At 40.2% G+C, this 22,405-nt stretch overlaps 1 protein-coding gene across 1 annotated transcript in view; it reads left to right on the forward strand.

Moving 5' to 3' along the window:
• GUCY1A2 (guanylate cyclase 1 soluble subunit alpha 2) overlaps positions 1-22,405 on the forward strand; it is a 186,386-nt gene that overhangs the window by 72,406 nt on the left and 91,575 nt on the right. The window contains exon 5 of the mRNA XM_068930349.1: positions 20,197-20,682. Coding sequence (XP_068786450.1) covers positions 20,197-20,682 — 486 coding nt within the window. The remainder of the gene's footprint in view (positions 1-20,196; positions 20,683-22,405) is intronic.

Below are 22,405 nucleotides of genomic sequence, written 5' to 3' on the forward strand. Positions count from 1 at the left end.
ATGAGCAAGTAGAAAGAAGTAGGAGAAACCTGTAAAATGTCTGAATTCTGGAATACATTTATACTTTTCAGGGCTTTTAAAATAAAGACTACTTAAGGCAAATCGAACTGAAACTTGGAAAAAATCATTGTCCTTTGGCTCTTGTATGGAAAAACCAGAAAGCTTCATGTTTAATGGTAGTTAATAGAGTCAATTCATGGAAGCAGCTATAGGTGAAATGCTGCTTTATCACACCACTGTTCGTCTAGAATAAGCTGAGTTACTTCAGTGGATGTTATTTTAAATTTGTACTATTGAAGATGAGAACATGACTTGTCCTGAAATCAATAGCCAAATTTTAAGAGGAAAACCAGAGTTTAACAAGAAGAAGAAGAAAAAAAGAAAGAGCAAAAAATTGTGTTTAAATCAAATGTCATAGATTAATAGCATATAATCCTAGTTTGTTTACTGCATTTAGTCTTGGTAAGGAAAAAAGAATCAAGGCAGGCTGGAGACATGTATGAAGAGTGACTGGTATTGAAAAAACAAGCTCCCTTTCTAGATTAAAGATGATTTTGCCAGATGATGCACAGAAGAGATTGTTGATTTTCAGTGTAATGAGAGAGAACATATTTGGGAATTGGCCTTGGATCACGCGGAGAAAATCAGTGACCAAAGAAATGAGAATAGATTCTCTAAAGATATTAGGAAACCCGTAAATGCTACAGGTCAGTACAAACTCCTTACTCCCACTGTTAAACAATGACCAAAACCAGTAAACTCATTGAAGAGTTGGCCATATGTTCTTATTAAAAAAAAAGAGAAAACAATTAGTGGCTAAATCAGAACCAGGTTACAGAACATCAAATATTTAATTGCCCTGAAATAAAGTTGAGAACCTATCACAGTACAGAATTAGCCACTTCGCATGAGAAAAAATCTGGATTTTACTGTTCTGGAGTTCCCACTGTGGCTTGGTCAGTAGGATCACATAGTGTGGTATGTGGCTTTTTAGCCAGGTCACTTTAAAGTCTTAGTATCTTCCTCCTCACTTCATGCAGCAGCTTTTTAGGCTGTCTTATGGTATCCTCCTGGAAAAAACAAAGCAAATAACAAAACAAAACAAACAAACAAACAAACAACTTCTTTCACCCCCAAGATAGTTGAAAATATACCGCCATGTGTTCCACGCCTGCGTTGTGAGGTCCGTCCTGAGCTCTCCCCAGGTGCAGAGTGCAAACACACGAAGCTGCTCTCTTGGAGTCTTTTTTCACTTTATCAGTCAGGAGGTAACTTCACCAAACCCTATAGCTTGCTCCTCCTTGCCATTCCTTGATGAGAAGCGCTCCCCTGTCCACAAAGGCTACAGAAACTCCATGCTTTGGCCAAAGCTGTATCCTTGGCCTGGTCACATTACTCCCCTGGTTGTGCCAGCAGAGGTTTCTACTTCTGCTATTGGTCAGTGACGGATAGAAAGCCTGAGACTAGACAAACTACAGACTAAATCTAATACAGCAAATTTAGTGCTATAATTATAGTGTTATCACAGAGCCAACGTAGAAGTATCTTACCAATCTATTTTTAAACAAATAACTGTGTCCCAAGGTTAATGCATAAATAAGCACAGGAAAATCATTACCTGTATGTTAGGAATTTAGGTTGGCTTGTGAGAAAATGTGTAAAGCTAATACAGCTTGCCAGAGACAGGTTGTTCCTGGAATTGCCTGTTTAATGAGAATAATAGCACAGCAACATCAACATGAGAAGTCATGACATATGATTTTTGCTGGTCTGACTAAGGAAAATATTATTGGCTGTTAACCATGTAAGTGTGTAGGGGTCAGGATGGAGAGGAAAAGAAGGAAGTCACTTCTGTGTTGTGTTCAGTAAAGCAACTGAATCAGTTTCTGTTAGAAGCATGCCAGTTAGGTTTGCTAAAAAATACCCAGTGGAAAGGTATGACCAGTGTTCATCTGGAATGATTTTTTATAAAAGTCTGTTATGCTGCATCAGAAAAGATATTTCTCATTTTGTTGATCCAAATATCACAAAACAAGACTTAATTAAAATATCTGCAACCCAAATCTCATTTCAATCTGATAGTACTGATATATCTAAACTACAATTATTGTAGCCTGTATTTAGTAAGATACACACTCTCATGTAATAAAATATTTCCACTTTTTTTACCATAGCTGTTGAGGAGGAAACTGTTTCTGTTAATTACAGCTCAGGGTATGCTGCCCCACATAAATGATGAGTGCCCCATGTAAATGGTGTGATCTTTTAATGACTTGGCATTATGAGAAATTATCAAAATTTCAAATTCCTTAACCATGGAGAATTCTGACACTCCATAATTTTTTTCTTTTCAAAAATTAATATTATGACTTGGTATTTCAAAATTTTGAGAACCAAACTTCAGAATGTAGTGTTTCCCTTTCAATAAAATTGAAGATGTTTGTTTCAATAAAGATGAAGCCCTTTATTTTGTATTTTATCACTTCATTTATATTAACAAAGGAACTGAAGAGCTTTGAACTTCTGAGTGTACATGGATACAGTTTTTTTGTCCTATCCTTTCATTTAGTTAATGTATACCCATGAAATATTTTGATTTCATTGAATCAGCATTTTCTGACATAAAAAATATACTGCCAGGAAATTTTTGATGAGCTGCTGCTACTATTTGTTGCATGTATTAAGAATACATCTATCAGTCTTAGGGAGGGACTGTTTGAGGGTGAGCTTACTAAAGTCAGCATTGTTAGAACTCTTTTGTTAACAGCCTTGAATTTGAAACTATAACCAAATATGAGAAAAAATGGTGTCTAAAATATATTTTTCAGATTTGTTGCAAAATTTCAGTTCTTACTCCAGAACAATTTGCTTGCAGTTTGTTATAATAATGAACTTAATATAGGGTTATTTCTGGAAGATTTAAGCTTCTACAAACTAAAACACTAGGAATGGTGTTGCATCTCCACAATTTATCGTTTCATCTGTGATGTAGTTTTAATACAAGATTTTGACTTTTAACTTAAATAATAAGATTGTCGTCACATAAAAGGTTAAATGTTTAGCAGCATGAGTCAGCTATGTTGTTGTCATTGCTGCTTCTGTGAAGTCAAGACAATTCTTCTCAATCACTCAAGACTTGAGTGATTTACACATGTGAAACTCGGAATCAACTGACCTCTGTAGAACGTACCTTTCTGATGACTCAGAGTTTGCGATACAGCTCTGGAAATCTGGAAGGTGATCTCTGGAAAGTTCTCACATAATAAGCTTTGGCTGATTAATTTTTTCTGCCAACTTTAGTTGTTGGCTGTTTTTGTGAAATACAAGCATTCAGATGTTTTGAACTTTTGAAATAAACAAAGAGGGTGTATTTTGTGCAAGATTATCAATATTCAAGTAGTATATAATTTCGTAGCATAGACAAGAATCTGCAGTAGAGTTCTTACCTTATTGAAGTTGGTAGTTTAGCCATTTATTTAAATAGGCTAGGATTTTTACTCTGGGTACCTAAATACAATTGAAGTACCTTGGTAATTTGTGGTCATTTAACATACTTCAGTTGTGTTATTGTATCTAAAATATAATAGTGTTTTTAGATTGCTGAGGGGCCTCTAACCAAAGCAGAAAGAAGAGAAAAAGAGATTTCATTCTTCCATCTTTTCACAGATCACTAATGCCTCAAAATGAGTTTTGGTAAACAATACCTCATTTTCCTGCCTGTTGAGCAAAAGGTGTTATTTCCTTTCACAAACATGTGTGGGAAGAAATTGGGGAAAATGGCTAGTTGTACTGTTTAGCTGTGACTGACAAACCACAAATGTTACCAGACTTTTTCAATTTATTATAATAAACTGACACAACATATGCTAGTAGTATGTATTGGTAGATATCGCCTAGAATCGTCTGTTTCCTCCAATAAAAGATGGATGTATTTTGATTATTTGAGAATGGAGGGATTTTCCATTCGTTTGCAATCCTCTCTCCCAGAGTGTGCTGCTGTCAGTAACAGCCTCCTCATTAACTTTATCAGAATACAGTTTAGGCCTTTTCATTGTTACATTTCAGGAGCATCCCTCCAGGAGAATCATGCATTTTTAAAGCAGTTGGAAAACTTTTTAAACAAAACATGTAATTCCCCAAATTCCATCTTGTGAGAGCATTTGTGCTTTAACACAAGCAAGGATGAGCAAGGAACTCCTGGCAAAACTCCAGCAGAAGAAGGAAGTACACAGAATGTGGAAAAGGGGACAGGCCACTTGGGAGGAATACAGGGACGTTGTCAGAGCGTGCAGGGATGCGACAAGGAAGGCTAAGGCCCAGTTGGAATTAAATCTGGCAAGGGATGTCAAGGACAACAAGAAGGGGTTCTTCAAATACATCAATAGCAAAAGGAAGACTAGGGAAAACGTGGGCCCGCTGCTGAGTGGGGTGGGTGCCCTGGTGACGAAGGATACAGAGAAGGCAGAGTTATTGAATGCCTTCTTTGCTTCCGTCTTCACTGCTAAGGCCAGTCCTCAGGAATTCCAGACCTTGGAGGCAAGAGAGGAAGGCTGGAGAAAGGAAGGCTCTCCCTTGGTTGAGGAGGATCGGGTTAGAGATCTTTTGTCTAAACTTGACATCCACAAATCCATGGGCCCCGATGGGATGCACCCACGAGTGCTGAGGGAGCTGGCGGATGTTATCGCTAGGCCACTCTCCACCATCTTGGAAAGGTCCTGGAGATCAGGAGAGGTGCCTGAGGACTGGAAGAAAGCCAATGTCACGCCAGTCTTCCAAAAGGGCAAGAAGGAGGAGCCAGGGAACTACAGGCCTGCCAGCCTCACCTCCATCCCTGGAAAGGTGATGGAACAGCTCCTCCTGCAGCTCCTCACTAAGCACGTGGAGGGCAAGAAGGTGATCAGGAGTAGTCAGCACGGATTCACCAAAGGGAAATCATGCTTGACCAATCTGATAGCCTTCTCTGATGGAAGGACAGGCTGGGGAGATGAGGGCAGAGCAGTGGATGTTGTCTCCCTGGACTTGAGCAAGGCTTTGGACACTGTCTCCCATCACATCCTCCTAGGTAAGCTCAGGAAATGTGGGCTAGATGAGTGGACGGTGAGGTGGATTGAGAACTGGCTGGATGGCCGAGTTCAGAGGGTTGTGGTCAGTGGTGCAGAGTCAAGTTGGAGGCCTGTGGCTAGTGATGTCCCCCAGGGGGCAGTGCTGGGTCCAGTCTTGTTCAATATATTCATCAATGACCTGGAGGAAGGGACAGAGTGCACCCTCAGCAAGTTTGCTGATGATACTAAAGTGGGGGGAGAGGCTGACACACCAGAAGACTGTGCTGCCCTTCAGAGGGACCTGGACAGGCTGGAGAGGTGGGCGGAGAGGAACCTCCTGAAGTTCAACAAAGGCAAGTGCAAGGTCCTGCACCTAGGCAGGAATAATCCCATGCACCAGGACAGGCTGGGGGCTGAGCTGCTGGAAAGTAGCTCTGCCGAGAAGGGCCTGGGAGTGCTGGTGGACAACAAGTTAAACATGAGCCAGCAGTGTGCCCTTGTGGCCCAGAAGGCCAATGGGATCCTGGGCTGCATTAGGCAGAGTGTTGCCAGCAGGTGGAGGGAGGTGATCCTGCCCCTCTACTCCAGCCCTGGTGAGGCCTCACCTGGAGGACTGTGTCCAGTGCTGGGCTCCCCAGTACAAGAGAGACATGGCACTCCTGGAGAGAGTCCAGCGGATGGCTTCAAAGATGATGAGGGGGCTGGAGCATCTCTCCTCTGAAGAAAGACTGCAAGAGCTGGGCCTGTTGAGCCTGGAGAAGATAAGATTGAGAGGGGATCTCATAAACGTGTACAAGTATCTGAAGGGGGAGTGTCAAGAGGATGAGGCCAGTCTCTTCTCCGTGGTGCCCAGCAACAGGACAAGAGGCAACGGGCAGAAACTGAACCACAGGAAGTTCCATCTGAACCTGAGAAAAAACTTCTTGACTGTGAGGGTGACAGAGCATTGGAACAGGTTGCCCAGAGAGGTAGTGGAGTCTCCTTCGCTGGAGATATTCAAAAGCCGTCTGGATGTGATCCTGGGCAATATGCTCTAGGTGACCCTGCTTGAGCAGGGAGGTTGGACGAGATGATCTCCAGAGGTCCCTTCCAACCTAAACGATTCTGTGATTCTGTGATTCTGTAACACAGAGCTAGTCATTGGTGTGCTTTTGTGTGTGACTTGCTTTTTTCTGAAGCTGGATAATCATCCTCATTGTCTGTCACACCTCTGTGAATGCAAACTATCTAATTTACAAAATACATTAATACACGAATAGTTTCTCCTTTTGAATAAATCAGCTGATCTGTGAATAGTCTCACTGATTTAAATCAAAAGACAATGTTTCAGTATGATTGGAAATAGCAGCATTTTACCTTCTCTTGTTTTTTGGTGACTATCCTTCTGATGGAAAACCATGCAAGAATAGATTATTTGGGAGAATTAGCTTGTTTCTACTTATTTTGACTCTATAAATAAATCATATGATCCTGCTCATGAGAAGCTGAGGTCATACCTTCTGTATTCGCAGTGCATCAACCAGTGTCATTTTGAGGGTTATAATTTTATTTCATAGCATCATTACCTTGTTAATACAATAACATTTAGTACTCCTTAAAATGCTCTACGTATTCTTAATACTTTTGTAAAGATCCTGATTTTTAGTGCTTCCTTATGCTCATTGTTGTGTTGACTTGAAATTACATTAAGAAGCACATTAATTAAAATAAAGCACTTTGAAGGTTATCATATCTATCCAAATATTCCCAGTTATATTTGAAAGCTTAAAAAAGATAGCAATTTCTTGTGTTTGCGTTAGCTTGAGTGCCATAAATGGACAATACAAGGAACAGAGGATGAAATGAATTGAATGGGATTTCTGGTGTAAATATGTAGGAAAAATCTATGGATTACACTCTACTGCAGCACTATGAGGAATATCTGACATCAATGAAAAATCATTTAAGACAAAACTGTGTATTACTAGGCCCCAAATCATCCTCATTGCTTGTTAAATCCAAGCAGACCATGCCATGCGCCCAAGAAGCTGTTCATGAGTGTGTCTATGTATATGTATGAAATAAGCCTGTACCATATAAGTTTGCATAAGTCAATGACAGGCCATGTAAAGCAAAGCCTAAATAAATAATCCAAGTACAGTGTCACTGATGAAAATACACTTGCCAGAAGAGGTAGGTATAGAAATGTTTAATAAAACTTAGCCTTACAGCGAATCATCACCACAGAAGGCTTCAGATTTCCAATCATGCTAACTAAGTTAAATTAATTTTCATGAAGGGATTCCATTTGCTTTTAGAATCTTCTCATGGGGTCTCTTTCATGGCAGATTCTGGGATAATAGCAGTTTTCATTCAGGAGATATTGAAGGAAGACCATCAGGGGGCTGACACTCCTACCTACCCACTGATTCAAGGGTCAGTCAGGTCCCTAATAACCCCAGCAAGCATAAAGGAGAGGAGATGGGCCCTGGTGGGAAGCTAGCTGGCATCATGGTAGAAAACATACTGCCTTCGAGAAACCGGACTTGCAGCTAAGGACAGCATGACAGGGCTGTAGCTTCTGCAGTAACATCTTGGGATGTGGTGCTTGTTCCAAACAGCAGGATGAGTGGGAGGTGCATCAGCCCCGTTTGTAACACCAGCATTGCATCTAGCCTAGGTATGTATGGAAAACATTTGTCATAGACCCTTCCTGGCTAATCTGTGCTATATAACTTTTGGCTACCTTTGCAGATGTAGCACACTCTGTCCATAAATAATGTTGTGGTAGTGCTGACGGGAGGCCAGCACCAGTGTGTGAGGGCAGTACACAGCAGTAGGAGCAGGTCAGTAGGTGGTTAGGGTTCAGGGCTGAAGGAGTGGATCCAGACCTTCTTGAGGAGCCCTGTGGGTGAGGAGCAAGGCAGAGTGTGTGCTCCAGCCACCATGGCTACAGCTGCAGGGGCTAGTCCAAGGGTACCTCTGAAATTTCTAAACTCACTAGGTTTTTCTGGAGGTAAGGAAGGAATGCTTTTCCCTGGCTTCATATCTCCTTCAGACAGTGCAGAGAACTGTTAAGAGTTTAGTCACCTTTGTTGCGATGTGATAAGTAAAAAGACTTCTGAATGTGGAGCTCTAACGTAATCAATGCCCTGCTCTCAGCAGTGGCAAGAGCATTTCTTCTTCTCCTAGAAGAATTATTTTCACAGCTTTCTCACACGATTAGGCTTCAGAGGGATCTTCCTATAACACTCCTTATTTTTTTTTATTTTCTCTAGTTGTAGCAAAATACACTAAGACCTATTTGAAAATTTCAGAGCCAATAGTGTGGGGGACTCAGCAGTCATCAATGAGAAGGAAGGTGCTTCTGACTTTCCAAAGGGAACAGAAATACAAAAGGTGAAATTTTGAAAAGCATCTACATCCTATTCTTAAAACTGGCTTTGGAAAACAGGATTTGAGGCTTTAAGGCTTTAACATGAAAAGAAACATAGGAATGACAATGCTGAAAATCGGGGTGCTCATCAAGTACTCTGCCCTTTCGGGAATTCTCAGCTTCAAATTAGCTGCAGATCAGGATTTACATAAATCGGGTGAAGTTGGTCCTGTCAGTCTATGTGTGTATAAACAGCTTTACATTACCTTTGCTTGGTCTTTCAGCCTGCCAGATGTAAGTTGGCCCTAATCCAAAAGCCAGGTAGCTGTGTTAATGTCATGCTGTGCTTGAGCAAATATTTTCTACTTCTCAGCAGGGTTCTTCAGCTGAGGAACAGCACTGAGCTTGGGCAGTCCCGCGGCCTCTGATGCTGTGCCTGTCAGCCCGAAGCAAATACTGAGCAATTTTGCAAACACTGTCTGAGGTATCTGAGGACAAAAATCTGCAAATTGAGCTTCCTAAGGCAGCAGTTCTCAAAATTTTTAGACCGACTGCTTCCCCTCTTTCTCTTTTCTGTAGCGGCTGGGCCTCCCATTTGCATCCACACATGTGCTTGCCCCATCCCTTTGCAGTTGAAAGACCAGCCCCCCATCAGCCTTTGGTAGCTCCTAGGCAGCAGTGCTGAGCAGCTAAAGCACTTTGGACAGCTTCGTATTTTGCTCTCCTTGTCAGCCTGTGCCATAGAAGCAGCCTGCATTAACTGTTTTCTTGAATTTGGGCTAGCATAATCAAGACAACTAAAACTGTCTCGGTTTTAAAATACCATCTTTCACGTAATTCATTTGTTTTCCTTTGTTAACATTTCAAGAAAAAAAAAAAAAAGAAAGAATTAATTACATTGAACAAACCTGGAAGCTAAGAAGATATTTCAACACACATGGAAATGTGAATATTCACTATGCCCTGGTTGTTTCCTCTCAGACTCTGTGTATGTTCTATTAATAGCAATCTTGAAGGGATTTTAATATTTTTGTTTGCTTTTCATTTCTTGATGGGTTGTAAGATAAATACACTGTGGAAGTCGTTAAAAAATGACACCTTCAACCTGGGACTATTAAAGTAGGTCAATGTATTATTTCCAAATAAAGAACTTTAACATAACCTGTCGGAGACTGCACATAAAGATATGTTTTACTGGTACAGGCTGAATGTGATAATTAATTGAAAGTTGTGGATGAGGAGTCTATTAACGTTGTAATGTATTTTACCAAACATACTGAAAGGAATTCAGCCTTTCTAAGTAAAATACAAAAAAGTTAATTTTAAAGGCCTGATGCAGTTCCCATTAAAATCAGCTGGGTATATTTACAATGGCTTCACTGAGAGGTTGAACGACTCTGTCTAATTATGTCTAACTTGGAAATGGTGGGTCTGGGAAAAACAGAAAATTCTTGTCCTGGTGTTCTGAAAATGTATACTGCACCAAGAGATCAGAATTGATGAATCTCTATATCAGATTCTAATGATGGAATCCTTTATCAAAGCTGCAAAAGTACTTGATATATGGTGCAATAAAAAGAAAAACAAAGTAAAAATACCAATAGAGAACTCCACATGTAATCAATTTGCTTAGTGTGGTGTTGGCAGGAATTTGGAACAGATTTATATACTTAAGATGAAATAGAACAGTAAAGGAGTTGGTGCATATAAGTCCTAAAGGATAAAAATGTCTGCAAGCCAGTTAGTGCACAGGTGAGAAGATCTTTAATCTTTGATTACATGAACATGAATAGTTCTTTTCTTTAACTAGATAGTGATCTTACACTGTATCTTACAGTGGTCTTACTTGTATCTTTGTCGTGAGTAGAAGTTGAGAATTTTCCGGTGTAAGCTCAGTAGAACAAGAATGGTACATTATTTGTGTTTCTACAACATATAGCAGAAAAGGGCCCCGATTCAGAGTAGGAGCTCCAGAGGAGTGTCAGTCACTGATAATTTTTTCCCCTGGCGTGACTGCACACAGCTGCATGGCATAATGCATCAACAAGGAAAGGGAAGGCCTCGATAATTGTAAAGATTAATTTTAAGCTAATACTTGTAGGAAGGATTGGACCCATCCTTTGTGTCTTTCAACCAGCCACTTCTGTTGTTGCATAACCCAACTGTTCTTAAAATTTCTCTTAAATAATTCAAGAGAAATTGAAAGGTCTTTGATGCTGGATTTGCACGATGTAAACAAAAGATAAAAACAGAATGACATATTTGTTTAAAACAACAAAAAAGTCCTATCTTGGAAAGGGAATCTTAAATTATTCTCATTAATTTATGTTAGACATTTATCCGAACAGAAATTTCTCTGCAGATACTTTGACGTTTTGTAAAATTTGATTTAGTGGAACGTGCTGAACATTACCTTGCTCTGGGTGCTGGTCATTACACTATTTTGTAAGATGAGCAATAGAATACTATTTCTGAAAAAGAAAAAGAGAGTCGAGGTTTTAAAGAAGCAATCGAGCAGACAAAGGTACTTAATGATAGTATATTATCTTTTATTCAGAAGTGGAATTTTCTGCTCATAATTCAGCATGTTCAGAGCTGTCTGTGTGAAATGCCGACATGGTAAGGACCTACGTGGGAACCATTAAAGTCAGTGGCAACCACAGGAGTGCCTGCCTTTAGGTGCATTCAGCTTACCTGCACAAACACTCATCCAGCTGGTAGCCGGGTTATGGGTACTGTCTCTTATTGTCAAACTCTCTGATCTGCTTTTGGGGCAGCAGCTGTGGGCTCTTCATATTCTCTCCAGAAGTCTACAAGTGAAACCACAGTTTCATTTCTTCTCAGATTCTCTCATCCTCGCCCTTCCCTGCCCCCCAAAAAACCAAAATAATGTTGCTTTGAGGCCCATAAGTCTGCTATAAGATTTTGTTTTGATCGTATGTTGTAAGAGTCTTGGACAGGAGAAAGCTTTGGAAGTCAGAGAGTTACTATTATAAATGATAATGCATAAATTTCTTTGAATGTTCTTAAAATATAGGCAGGTGCACAAAAAGACAAGAAAAGCATTGTGTTAGGGATGTTATCTACTAATTTGGAAGAATTATTCCTGAAGATTTAGTGGTGGCAAGCTTGATTTTTCCCTCTGTGAAGATGGCAAACTGAATGAGCATTTGTGTCATCCTCCACCTCCGTGCCTTATCAGGCTGATGGAAATTAGTTTGAACTGAAGAACCATCTTTTCAGAAAGCTTTAATGACTTTCTCAAATATTCCATTCTTGTTTTCTCATTCTCCATCCCTTTTCTAAAAGGGAAAGAAAATGCAACTGAATAGTCCATTTCCTTTTCCCAGAAAAGACTTATGACAATAAGTAGTGTTTTAGATACAGTCATTGGAACCTCAGTGTAATTCTCTGCCATTTGTCATGCACAAACACAGAGAGAATATTAAATATGAGAAGTTTCCCTTACAATTTGATTGATTTGGCCATGTTATAATCCAACCGTGACAAGGTCATGAATACAAAAGAATGCATTTTTCTTTGGTTTGAAATGCAAAATTAATAATAATGTGTTGGTTGATAACCTTCTATTTGGAACACATTTATTGCTAGCACAGTTCTCACAGTTCCTGTCAAGAAGCAGAGCTCCTGGTTTTCAGGAATTTTTTTAAAAGGCTTTTGGCTGGCTCAGAGTTAAATGAAAAATTGTGAAATATCCCATAAACTGGAATCTCCCCAGAATCTACAGCTGCTCAGAGCAGTTAATCCTCTTCTCTGTTTTAAACTTTATGTCAAGAATGTAAATGTCACTGAGAAGTTCCATGGGGCTCCTAAATTCTTTAACTTTAGGAGCTGTTTAGTGACCTAAGAGCAGAAATCGTACAGTTTCTAAAATCCATAATCCATGAAAAATCCAAGACACTTCCACTGGATTCCAAAAAGAAATCAATCTAATCAGAACATTCAGCGAGAAAGATCTTATGCTAAAAAATGGACATTTCCCACAAAATTATTTTTCATGCTCTGTTTCTGATCAGTATAAACAGAGATCTTTTTACCCTGATGCTGTAAATTTGTAACAATTCCATGTTGCTGGAGTACATTGGGTAACTATATATCTTCATAAAATATCCTAGCTTTTGATGAAATGGCAGAGAGGTGTGATGGATACCTAAAAATCTAACATCACAGTGTGTGACACCTACCAATAGTTTTAATGGAGTCAATAGATTTTCCAGGGAAAGAAAAAACATCTGTTTTAGGAAAAATCTTTTCTGGGATCCTATCATGGCACTACGTGGGCTGGCGGCTCCCGGGGCCAGTATTGGCAGGGGTGGCCGGTGGGACTAGGCCAATGCTGGCCGTCAGGGCCCTTCCCCCTGCTATGAGGGTGCAGGGCCCTGGGGGGTGTCCCAGCGGGGATGCGGACGGGCTGGGGCTGGGGCGGGTGTCGGGAGGCCCATGGCCAGGCAGGGGTTAGGCCGTCGTCGCAGAACAGTGACTGGTGGCACCTGGGCTGGACTGAGATGGGGCTGGGGCTGGGCAGGGACAGTCAGGGCTAGGGTTGCCCTCAGGGCACTGACAGATCCCTTTTAAGTACATGAAGGTATTTATTATTAAAAAACAAAAATCTAATCTAATCTAAGCACGTTCTCTTAAAAGACACGTTGAAATGATGTGGGACACGTTGGTGAGTTTTTTCCTCTTTGCTGTTTTGGTGACACCTTCTGTGCCATGCAGCCTGGTCCCTGAAGCTGGGCAAGCTGCTCTGTCCCTTTGCAATGGAGAGTTTACACCACTCGCCCCTTGGAGAACTAGTGCCGAGAGCAGGCTCAGGCGCACAGAGGATTGAATTATGGCTCTTTGCTACTTTGTGAAGGGAGGGGTTTCCCTTGAAGGGATCCTTTTTGCATGATTTTTATGCCTCAGAGCTGGATTTATCTTGGACTCTAACTGATCTGACAAATCTAACTGATTTGACACACTAATGTGTGAGGAACAGAGCCATCTTTTCCTTCTACCCCTTTCACATTTACTTGCCGATGACTCTGTGCTTTCCTCTGCCAAACATACCTATGTTTCATGTGGAGTAGGTTCTATCTGACCCTGATTTCCTGGCTTTTAGTCCATCACACTCTTATTCTTTTGATAGCAAGAAATTGTATTTGAGGTCCCAGGTTAAAACTGAAGTATTTTAATCATTTTCTCATCCTAACTGTCTGGATTTTCTAAAAGTGTGTCCTCTCTAGTATACATGCTGCTACATGTATGTTCTTCAAGTATCTGCGACACACACAAAATGTTAAATTTTCTCTCTTTGGTTTAGAGGCTGTTGCATGTTATGTAACACCCCATGGACTTCTATAAATAACTAGAAATTTGTAGCATTCACTTTGTTGTTCTGTGCAACAATGTCTTTTGACAATGCATCGAGCTGGAAATCCAAGTTTGTAATCAAGTGCCAAGGGTTCTGCTTCCGCAAGAACCTGAACACCTCCAAGTTATGCTGAGCAAACTCTCCCTAGTTTATTCCACTCTAACTTCATTATACTCTGACTGATTAAACATTTTTTTCATTCCTGTGGAGAGGATATATGTTTTAATTTGCTTTTTCAACAAAAGATAGGTGTAATGAAAGCTGGTGCTTTTTTATCGTTCTTATATTGAATCTAGATGCTTTGATGACTAGTTGACAGATATTAGATGGCAAATTAGAGCTTCATTTGGATCTGAATTTTTCTTATTCCCATGAATCTTTCATCACAGTTAGTTCTGCTGGCCCTTACTCTAACTCATTCCACCCTGAGGTAGACATCTCAGGTATACCACATGAATTTTATCCTAGAAGTACCTGTTTCTCTTATTGACTGTAAAAAGAGCATACAGTGACTAGTTAGTTGTAGGCTGAACGAAGTAAGAGGGATCGTTCCACTGTTGCACTGCTTTAATTATCCTGGAACTGTTTAAGTCAAATAATTTTGGTATGAAGACAAAATGATATACTTCTACCTCTCCCCTCCCCATCTCCACCTAGCTCTCTGTTAAGTCATCTAGTTCATCCCTCTGCATCCCAGCAAGGTTCATAAACTTTGGCAGATTCTGATTTAACCTGCACTCACAAATCTGTAATAATGGAGAAACAAGGTCCTAACCAATCAATCTGTTTCTGTTTTCCCTGTCCCTGCCATTAGAAGGGAACATACCACATGAAACATTTTTTCTCCAGTTTTAGCCTTTTACTTCTTGTCCTTTTACCACTGGATGTTTTGAACAGTTTCTATTCTTTGCATCAGCTCTTCTATCTGAAGGGTGTCATTTCTCCCCTGAGTCTTGTCTTCTCTGGGGTAAACTCCAATTTTTCCAGTTTTGGGGAGATAGGTCATATTTTCTAGGCCTTTCATCACTTTCACTGCTCTTCACCAGACTCTCTCATTGATCCCCTTGTTTAAGTGTTACACCAAACATGAACTGATTCATCAGTCTGGGGCCTGAACACTGGTGGTCAGAGGAGAAGGATTACTTCCTGTGTTTTGCAAGCTATGCTCTTGTTTATACATCCCCATATAATATTTGCTTTTTTAATGACAGCATGACTTGTTGAATGACATTTATCTATTTCACTCCGTAACCTCAGGGTCATCTTCTAAGGAACGGCTAGCTGTCCTATATTTTTGCGTTTGATTATTCCTGCCTAAACATACTTAATTGCCCCTAATTTGGATCCTATTTTCAGCCTATTTCTCCAATTTGTTAAGAAATTTTGAACTGTAGTGTCTTCCATCATACTTGCAGCCCTTCCTCTATATGTGTCACCTAGAAACATAGCAAGCAGAATCATAACATTTCGTTCTGCAAGTGACCAGTTACTTTGTCCAGTGCGCACAAAATCCCTCTAAGCTCCTAACTGCCTAAGTACTTTGGACTATCTTGCTGTAAATGTCCCTGAGATACTGCCATGTATCATACAGGACACTCAGAGAAGTGAATCCAGCTGTTTTAAATTATGAGCCAGCAGCTGACTCACATTTTTAAAAGTTACCCTGTATTCTGAACCTTGGGATGCAGTGATTCTTTCTGTTTTCTGAGCTGTTTTTTTTTTTTGTATCTTTAAATGTATGATGGTGTCCAGATTGATTTTTCATAGGTTAATTTTTGACCAAACACCCCCTAGTCCTCTCATGAATTATACACCTCTTAAACAAATAAGAATCTCTATTTATTCTCATTAAATTATTTTATTGTATGAAGTCAAGCACATGTGTGTAACTGATCACAAAACTGTGGCCTAGCACCATAACTTTCCTTCCCCACTCCCAATAAATAAATAAATAAATAAATAAATAAAAAGGCTATAATCACAATACAGGAGGGATTATGTACTCATCAAAATCAAAGCAGAATCTCTGCTATTAACAGGGAGATTGAAAAAGGTGCATAATCCGTGAACTCAGCCTTATCACATAGAAATTTTTTTTAAATCCAAAATCTTCCTTAATAATACCATCTCCTATTCCTGTTAGTTTTTCCTAGAAGATGTATGTACCTTCTCTTAGTCAGTATTCCAAAACCCCTGTTTCTGTAAAAAGGAGTATTGTCTTCCATCAGTGCAGCAGATGATGCTTTTCCTCATGCTTTTCCTTAAAGACTAGGCAATGGAGTTGGCATTTGATTCATAAGCTTTTGATCCATACTGAAGCCTAGGATGGCATGAATCCAGGGCATGCAGAGCCTGGATAATGTGTACCTAATGAAGTAGCTGTTGGTGTACAGCACAGTAGGATATTCTCTCATGTTCTAAAACAGCAGCTTTAGAGTCTGTCAGCGTTCCCTGGGTAGTTCTTGGGGAAAGAGAGGCTGAAAGAACCCCTGAGAGTCAGGGCCTCTTCTCTTTGCTCCCCTTTCTTTGCAGTGGGTTTGCAGTGAAAGCAAAACTCAGTGATTGATAGGCTTTTTATTTTAATTCCTGGACTACTAAGGCTGTGCCACCATTTCACGGGAACATAATCCCGTAAACACTAACATGTAATTGCTCATTTCAAAATGTGCTCTATTCCATTATACCACTGTAGATCAGGAGAATGTCCTCTGAAAACAGTGGAATTATTCTCATTTTATTCTGGGAGAAGGTAATTAAACAGACAGGAAAGCAATGAAATAGAGCAGTAATGAAATACAACTGATGATAAAAACGTTTCAGTCTTTCCCTGCTTACAGGAAAGACAGATGATGTAGTCCTGACTGCCTGTAGGTTTACAGTCTGGGTACAAAGCAGTCCAGCTCTGGGGAGTTGCGCAAAAGTGAGACATGCTATGGCAAGCTTCAGGCAAATCCGATGTCCCATTTAATTCAGTTAGTTACACTTCAAGGTACAGAGAAGGATCTAAGAGGCAAGAAGGTCCAAAGGAAAGAGCTGGAGGTTGTGCTGGATCCTAGTTGCATTTCAGAGCCTTCTAGAATGGGTTGGAATCATATCAGGAACACTGTGGTCCAGCGACTGGGAAACTAGGTGGACCTTGGGAGATCAGTTTCCACATAGGTAAAAAAGAGCATTGATAATGACTTCTTTGGAACAAAAGAGCTTTGCGAAGAATTGGGGGAGTGATGCAGCACTTAGCTCTTTACAAGACAGAATTATTTCTCCCTAGGCAAGTGAAGGCAGCTTTGCATCTGCTGTCCTGTTCCCTGATTTGGCTACTTGAAAAGACTACCAGCCCGGTTTCTAAGAGCCCTCAGTCATCAAGAAAGAGCAGAGCATCAGAACCACTAACATAACATGAAAGGGATGATAGGAAATACCACCAACTTCTGTTTAGCAAAGCAAGTGATAAAAATATCCGGATAGTAAAGACAAAATAGCACTGAAGCATTGACATCTTTGGAAACTGAGTAGTTGTGCAGGGAGATTATCTTAGCACAAATTTCTAAACATGCTGAACATGATGAAAACATGCTGAAGCCCTCAGTCTTGGTGGAGGGGCTCAGCTCACTTGGGCAGAAGGACAAGTTAAGCATTTTACAGGATTACCTGTGTCTTCTATTGCATGTCACACCTAAGTCTTAAAGGGTGTTGCAGGGAGGGCAGTGTCATTGTTCCCACTGTGTTGAAAGGCCAAATAAGCATTCAGAGTTGATAATTTGCCTGGGGTTACCCAGAAGCGGAGCATAGGACTCCAAAGTGCCTATCTGGTCTGTTATTCACTAGGCCAGTGTTTCCTGAGAGGATTCCACTTGAGGAAGGTTGGCACAGTGTATTCACGCAGACACTCAGGGGTCACATCGAAGAGTTCAAAGCCTGATTTGACAAAGCAGAAGCAAGAACACAGAGGGATGCATTTGTTTTCTTCTAGTCTCACAGCAAAGAACTGGAGAAACAATTCCTGGCCAGGTGCCTTGACGTGCTGGTAAAAAGCCCACCCCTGGCCAGGCTGGCTCAGCCAGGGTCCAAGGTCACGCTTTTTCCTCCCAAAGTGTCTTCTTATTTTCACCTGGAGATGGAGGAGTGAAGTGGTGATGTGAGATGCATTTGTTTTGTACATCTGTGATGCCTTAAGCACACAAATCAGAAAAGCACCCTGAAAAAGGGCAACAAAAAAAGAAAGGAATTTTTTTGATGTATGGCCACGCCATATATCTCACATTTCGCAATTTGCACTTCAAAGTTAAAATAATTTCGTGTATACCCTTTGAAAGGATGAGGCTGCACGCATGAGGAAGGCCCCTGTTTCCTATACATGTTAAGTAAGGAGCCATACATTTAAAAAATTTAAAAGAAGAATTAGCCTTGGAGCATTAAACTTGCCCAGTCTGACCAACCTTCTCACAGAGACGGCTCTCCCAGAACAAAGCCAGGGATCTAAGCCTTAGAAATGTAAACATTAGTGGGTGTATAAGGAATGTGAGTTAGAAAAATGACAATTTTAAGTGCTGAAGATCTTTCATATGCTGAATTCCCATGCTGATGTCAGAAGTAACATTTGTAGGATTGCCTGCTGGTTAAGCTATGCTCTGGGGAGGCAGAGGAGGGCAGAGGGGCATGGGGATAGGATGAGTTCAGACCCCACACTCAGAATGGGGTGTGCAATGCTGGCATATTACTTGATATAAGAAATCCCTAATAGAAACAGGAGCTTCATGACATCTCCCCAAACCACGGAAAGTACCATGTTAGCTCGACAGGAACTTTCAGGCCTTTGGGCTCTTGTTTCACATCATTCTTGCAGACACCACTGGATTTTCTGCTTGAGGTTTTTCTGTTTTGTCTTGTGGGGGATTGTGGATGGGAGGAGGATTAGATGATGTAGTGAATCATGTGAGGGTGAGGGAATGCCTGCCTGATGAAAGAAAGGGTGACTGGAGGAGATCTTTTTATTTCAGTAGATGGCATGTAATAGAAAAATGCAGGATTCAGACATTATTGTGCCTAACCAGTAAGGGAACTCTGTGCTTGAACACACAAAGTTTGTGTGTTGTTCTGTGTTCTGTGTGCCTGTTTTGACTATGAGCTCCTTTGCATAAGGACTATATATTTTTACATTACCTAGCATAGTATCACCCTGCACTCTGTGCACTCCTGGAATGAAAATATTCGCTATGATTATTGGTTATTGCAGCGACTGTATTTACAGAAAGGTACAGCTTAGCCTATTTAATTATTTTCTGCTTAAGCAAAAAATGTAAGTTCATCTTAGCTTTCTTTTTCTTTTTTTAAAAAGAATACTATATTCAGGCAAAAATTGACTCTTTATTTCTTTACTTTAATAGACAGTTAGTCTTATGTGACTTACAAGTAAGGTCATGAAAATCAGAATGTAGCCCCAAACTGCAAACGTAAAATTACAGTTGAGTTTCAATGTCCATTTCAGTCTGGTAGCTTTGTACGTGGACTGGTGCAAGAAGTAACAAGCCAGGGTCTCGTTCATGTCCACCGTGGACAGCACTCTAGCATTGGGACATCTAGCCATTTAACAGTGAAATACGAAATCTGATCTCGGAACTGAGATGAAAAAATTTTAAAGGTTCTATAAAACAGTGTGAAGAATCACCTGATCCTTTCTGATAACTCCTTTGCTTATTATAAGTTCCTGCTTCCATGCTACAAATAGAAGTTGTGTGACTGAATATCAGCAAGTAATCCACAGATTCTAACAGATAATGTTGCCCTTTGATTAGGCTGCCTGTATGAGAAGACAAATAGAAAATAGGAGCGTTGACACACTTTTTCTGTTACACAGTTCTTTCTCATGTCTTTTCTTTTTTGACTCCTCTGTAACATGGCCACCCATAGCTTAGTAGCTGTTTCACTGAAAAAAGACAGAAACTGCTTCACCATTTCACTTGCCTGCTTGGAGCTAGTTGTTGTCATTTCCTTTTAATTTTTTTCTATTTTTTAAAGTAATTTATAGCTAATTAACAGAGAAGGAGCTACTCTGGAATTTGATTTTCAGGCCAGGCACATTCCATGAGCAAAATTTAGAAACATTACTTACACCCATTCTGAGAAATATGTGTTATCGTGGTTGTTTTGTTGTTTAATTGAGCTGAAAAGGAATCTAACATCTGATTTGAGGATATTACTGTAGCAGTATAGGCTAGTTTTTGACTCACCTTGGTGACTAGACTGTGTGAGTCTCATTATTTGAACAGGTGAGTATAAAAGGCTTTGTGTTTATAATTTAAGCTGAGAAGGAAATGAGACCGTGGAAGGCAGATAAGTAGCAATGCGCTGAACTGCAAGTAAAATAGGGATCCATGTATATTCACATAATTTTTACTTGTCTAAATTCTACTTTTATTTTGCAGGTGATGGAAATTAAAGGACAAATGATTCATGTGCCTGAATCAAATTCAATTTTGTTCCTGGGTTCCCCCTGTGTGGACAAGCTGGATGAACTGATGGGCCGAGGCCTCCATCTTTCAGACATACCTATCCACGATGCTACTCGTGATGTCATATTGGTTGGGGAGCAAGCAAAGGCTCAAGACGGCTTGAAAAAACGAATGGATAAACTGAAGGCAACGCTAGAATGTACTCACCAAGCCCTGGAAGAGGAGAAAAAGAAAACTGTAGATCTTCTGATTTCTATTTTCCCTGAGGAAGTGGCTCAGCAGTTGTGGCAGGGGCAGCAAGTTCAGGCCAGGAAGTTCGATGATGTCACCATGCTCTTCTCGGACATCGTGGGCTTCACTGCCATCTGCGCACAGTGCACTCCCATGCAGGTCATCAGCATGCTGAATGAGCTCTACACTCGATTTGATCATCAGTGTGGATTCCTAGACATATACAAGGTAACAGCTTTATTGCTAAGTTATCTAAATCTAATTAAAACAAAGAAAAAAAGAAAAAAAACTTCCCAGTAGCCATCTTCCTAAATTATAGATGTGCCCTGTCAAAGTGAGAAAAGCCATTATTTGTTTGTTTGCAAAACTTTTAGTTTTAGGTGAAAAAAAATCGGAAATATTTCCACTGAAAATCAGATACTTTGACATTGAACTGTCGTCATGGTTTGCATGGGATTATATGTCTTATATTCCCATTTTCCTATAGGGAAATACACCTCCTATGTTAACAGCATGGTTTACTTTTAGGTGACACATCAGGCACAATGTACTACCGTGATGGAATCTACAAAGATGATCCCAGGCCAAGCTGCAGCTCCTGGAAGGCACTCAAATACTTTCCATTTCAGCTGAAACCTGAATGTTTGGGGTTTAGGCATTTTTTTTCCCTGAAAAAAAAAATGTTCCATAGAGAACAGTGTATTCACTAAGAAAATTGTAATAGAAAATCTTAACTTTCCTCTGAAAAATAGGAAGAGGAGAACAGTTGTCCATTAATAGTAAATGGAACGAGTGTGACACAGCCCTCCAGCTGCTCTGCAGGAAAGCAGACGTTGCATGTGTTGGTCCTCTATCTTAGAGTCCATCACCTTCTCTTCTCTTCAGAGGTGAAGTCCACTATGTATTTGAGAGAAAAAAAGAGAGGAGATAGATAGAATTTAACAAATGCTTCTAAGCTCTTTATGTGTGAAATGATTCAGTGAAATCTCAGACAGTGTGTTGTATATAGAATATATTTCAATTTTTTAATAGGTAAAGCAGAGCAAATGTCTTAAAAATAAAGAGAGAAATGATGCCAACACTACAGCAAAGAAAAAAAGATATAGTTACAAAATTATATGTTGAAATTCTTTTCCATCTGAAATCAGCAGTTTTTTCAAACAGTTCCAAACAGTATCTGTTGATTGATAGACTATAGAGAAGGAGTCTTCACAGGAGTGCTATCCCTTTAGTGTTTAGCCTCTAATGCACTTTAAAAGGCATATAATAATATTCATTATCTACTTAAGTCATAACTGCTGTTGTTGCTGCAGAGTTGAAATGGGTACTGCAGGTAGGACCGCACATGGTATAGAGGTGGTTGGTAGGACTGTTTACCAGAGCAAAGGATCACGTTGTGAGTAAGTTTTGTGCTCCTGGGCTAGAAGTTGGTATTACTGACTTCTGCTCAAAAGCTAAACAACATGTTGGGAGAGGACAAAAACGAGAGGCATGAACCCTCATTTGAAAATTGCTGTGGTGGTATCATCAGAAAAAATCAGAAGTTTGATCTGGGTTTGTATCCACTGCCTGCACTGAAGCTGAACCCCAGCTCTGAATGGGACTGGAAGAGTTTTTGACCCTTGGTCAAAAGCGGTATCTAGTGACCTTGTTTCACATGCTGTATCTGGTACATGGATGTATTTAGTGTTTTCCCAGATGATTAATTTTAGTTAACTGTTTTGAGGCATTCAAGGCATTCTTTGTTGAAAGCTACGGTTGCATGGGAATAGGAAATGCAGTATCTCAAACTCCCTGACCTGTTTGGAAGGAAGGTTGGTTGAGCCCTGTGAGAACACTAAGAAGGAATATTTATACATAAATCATGAATATTATGTCATTTGGATCATGGTTTATTGCCTTTCACCAAACTGTGTGCCACTGCATAAGCAGTATTGTCCTGACCAGTGAA

The sequence above is a fragment of the Struthio camelus genome, chromosome 1 (genome assembly GCF_040807025.1).
Source record: "Struthio camelus isolate bStrCam1 chromosome 1, bStrCam1.hap1, whole genome shotgun sequence".
Lineage (NCBI taxonomy): Eukaryota > Metazoa > Chordata > Aves > Struthioniformes > Struthionidae > Struthio > Struthio camelus.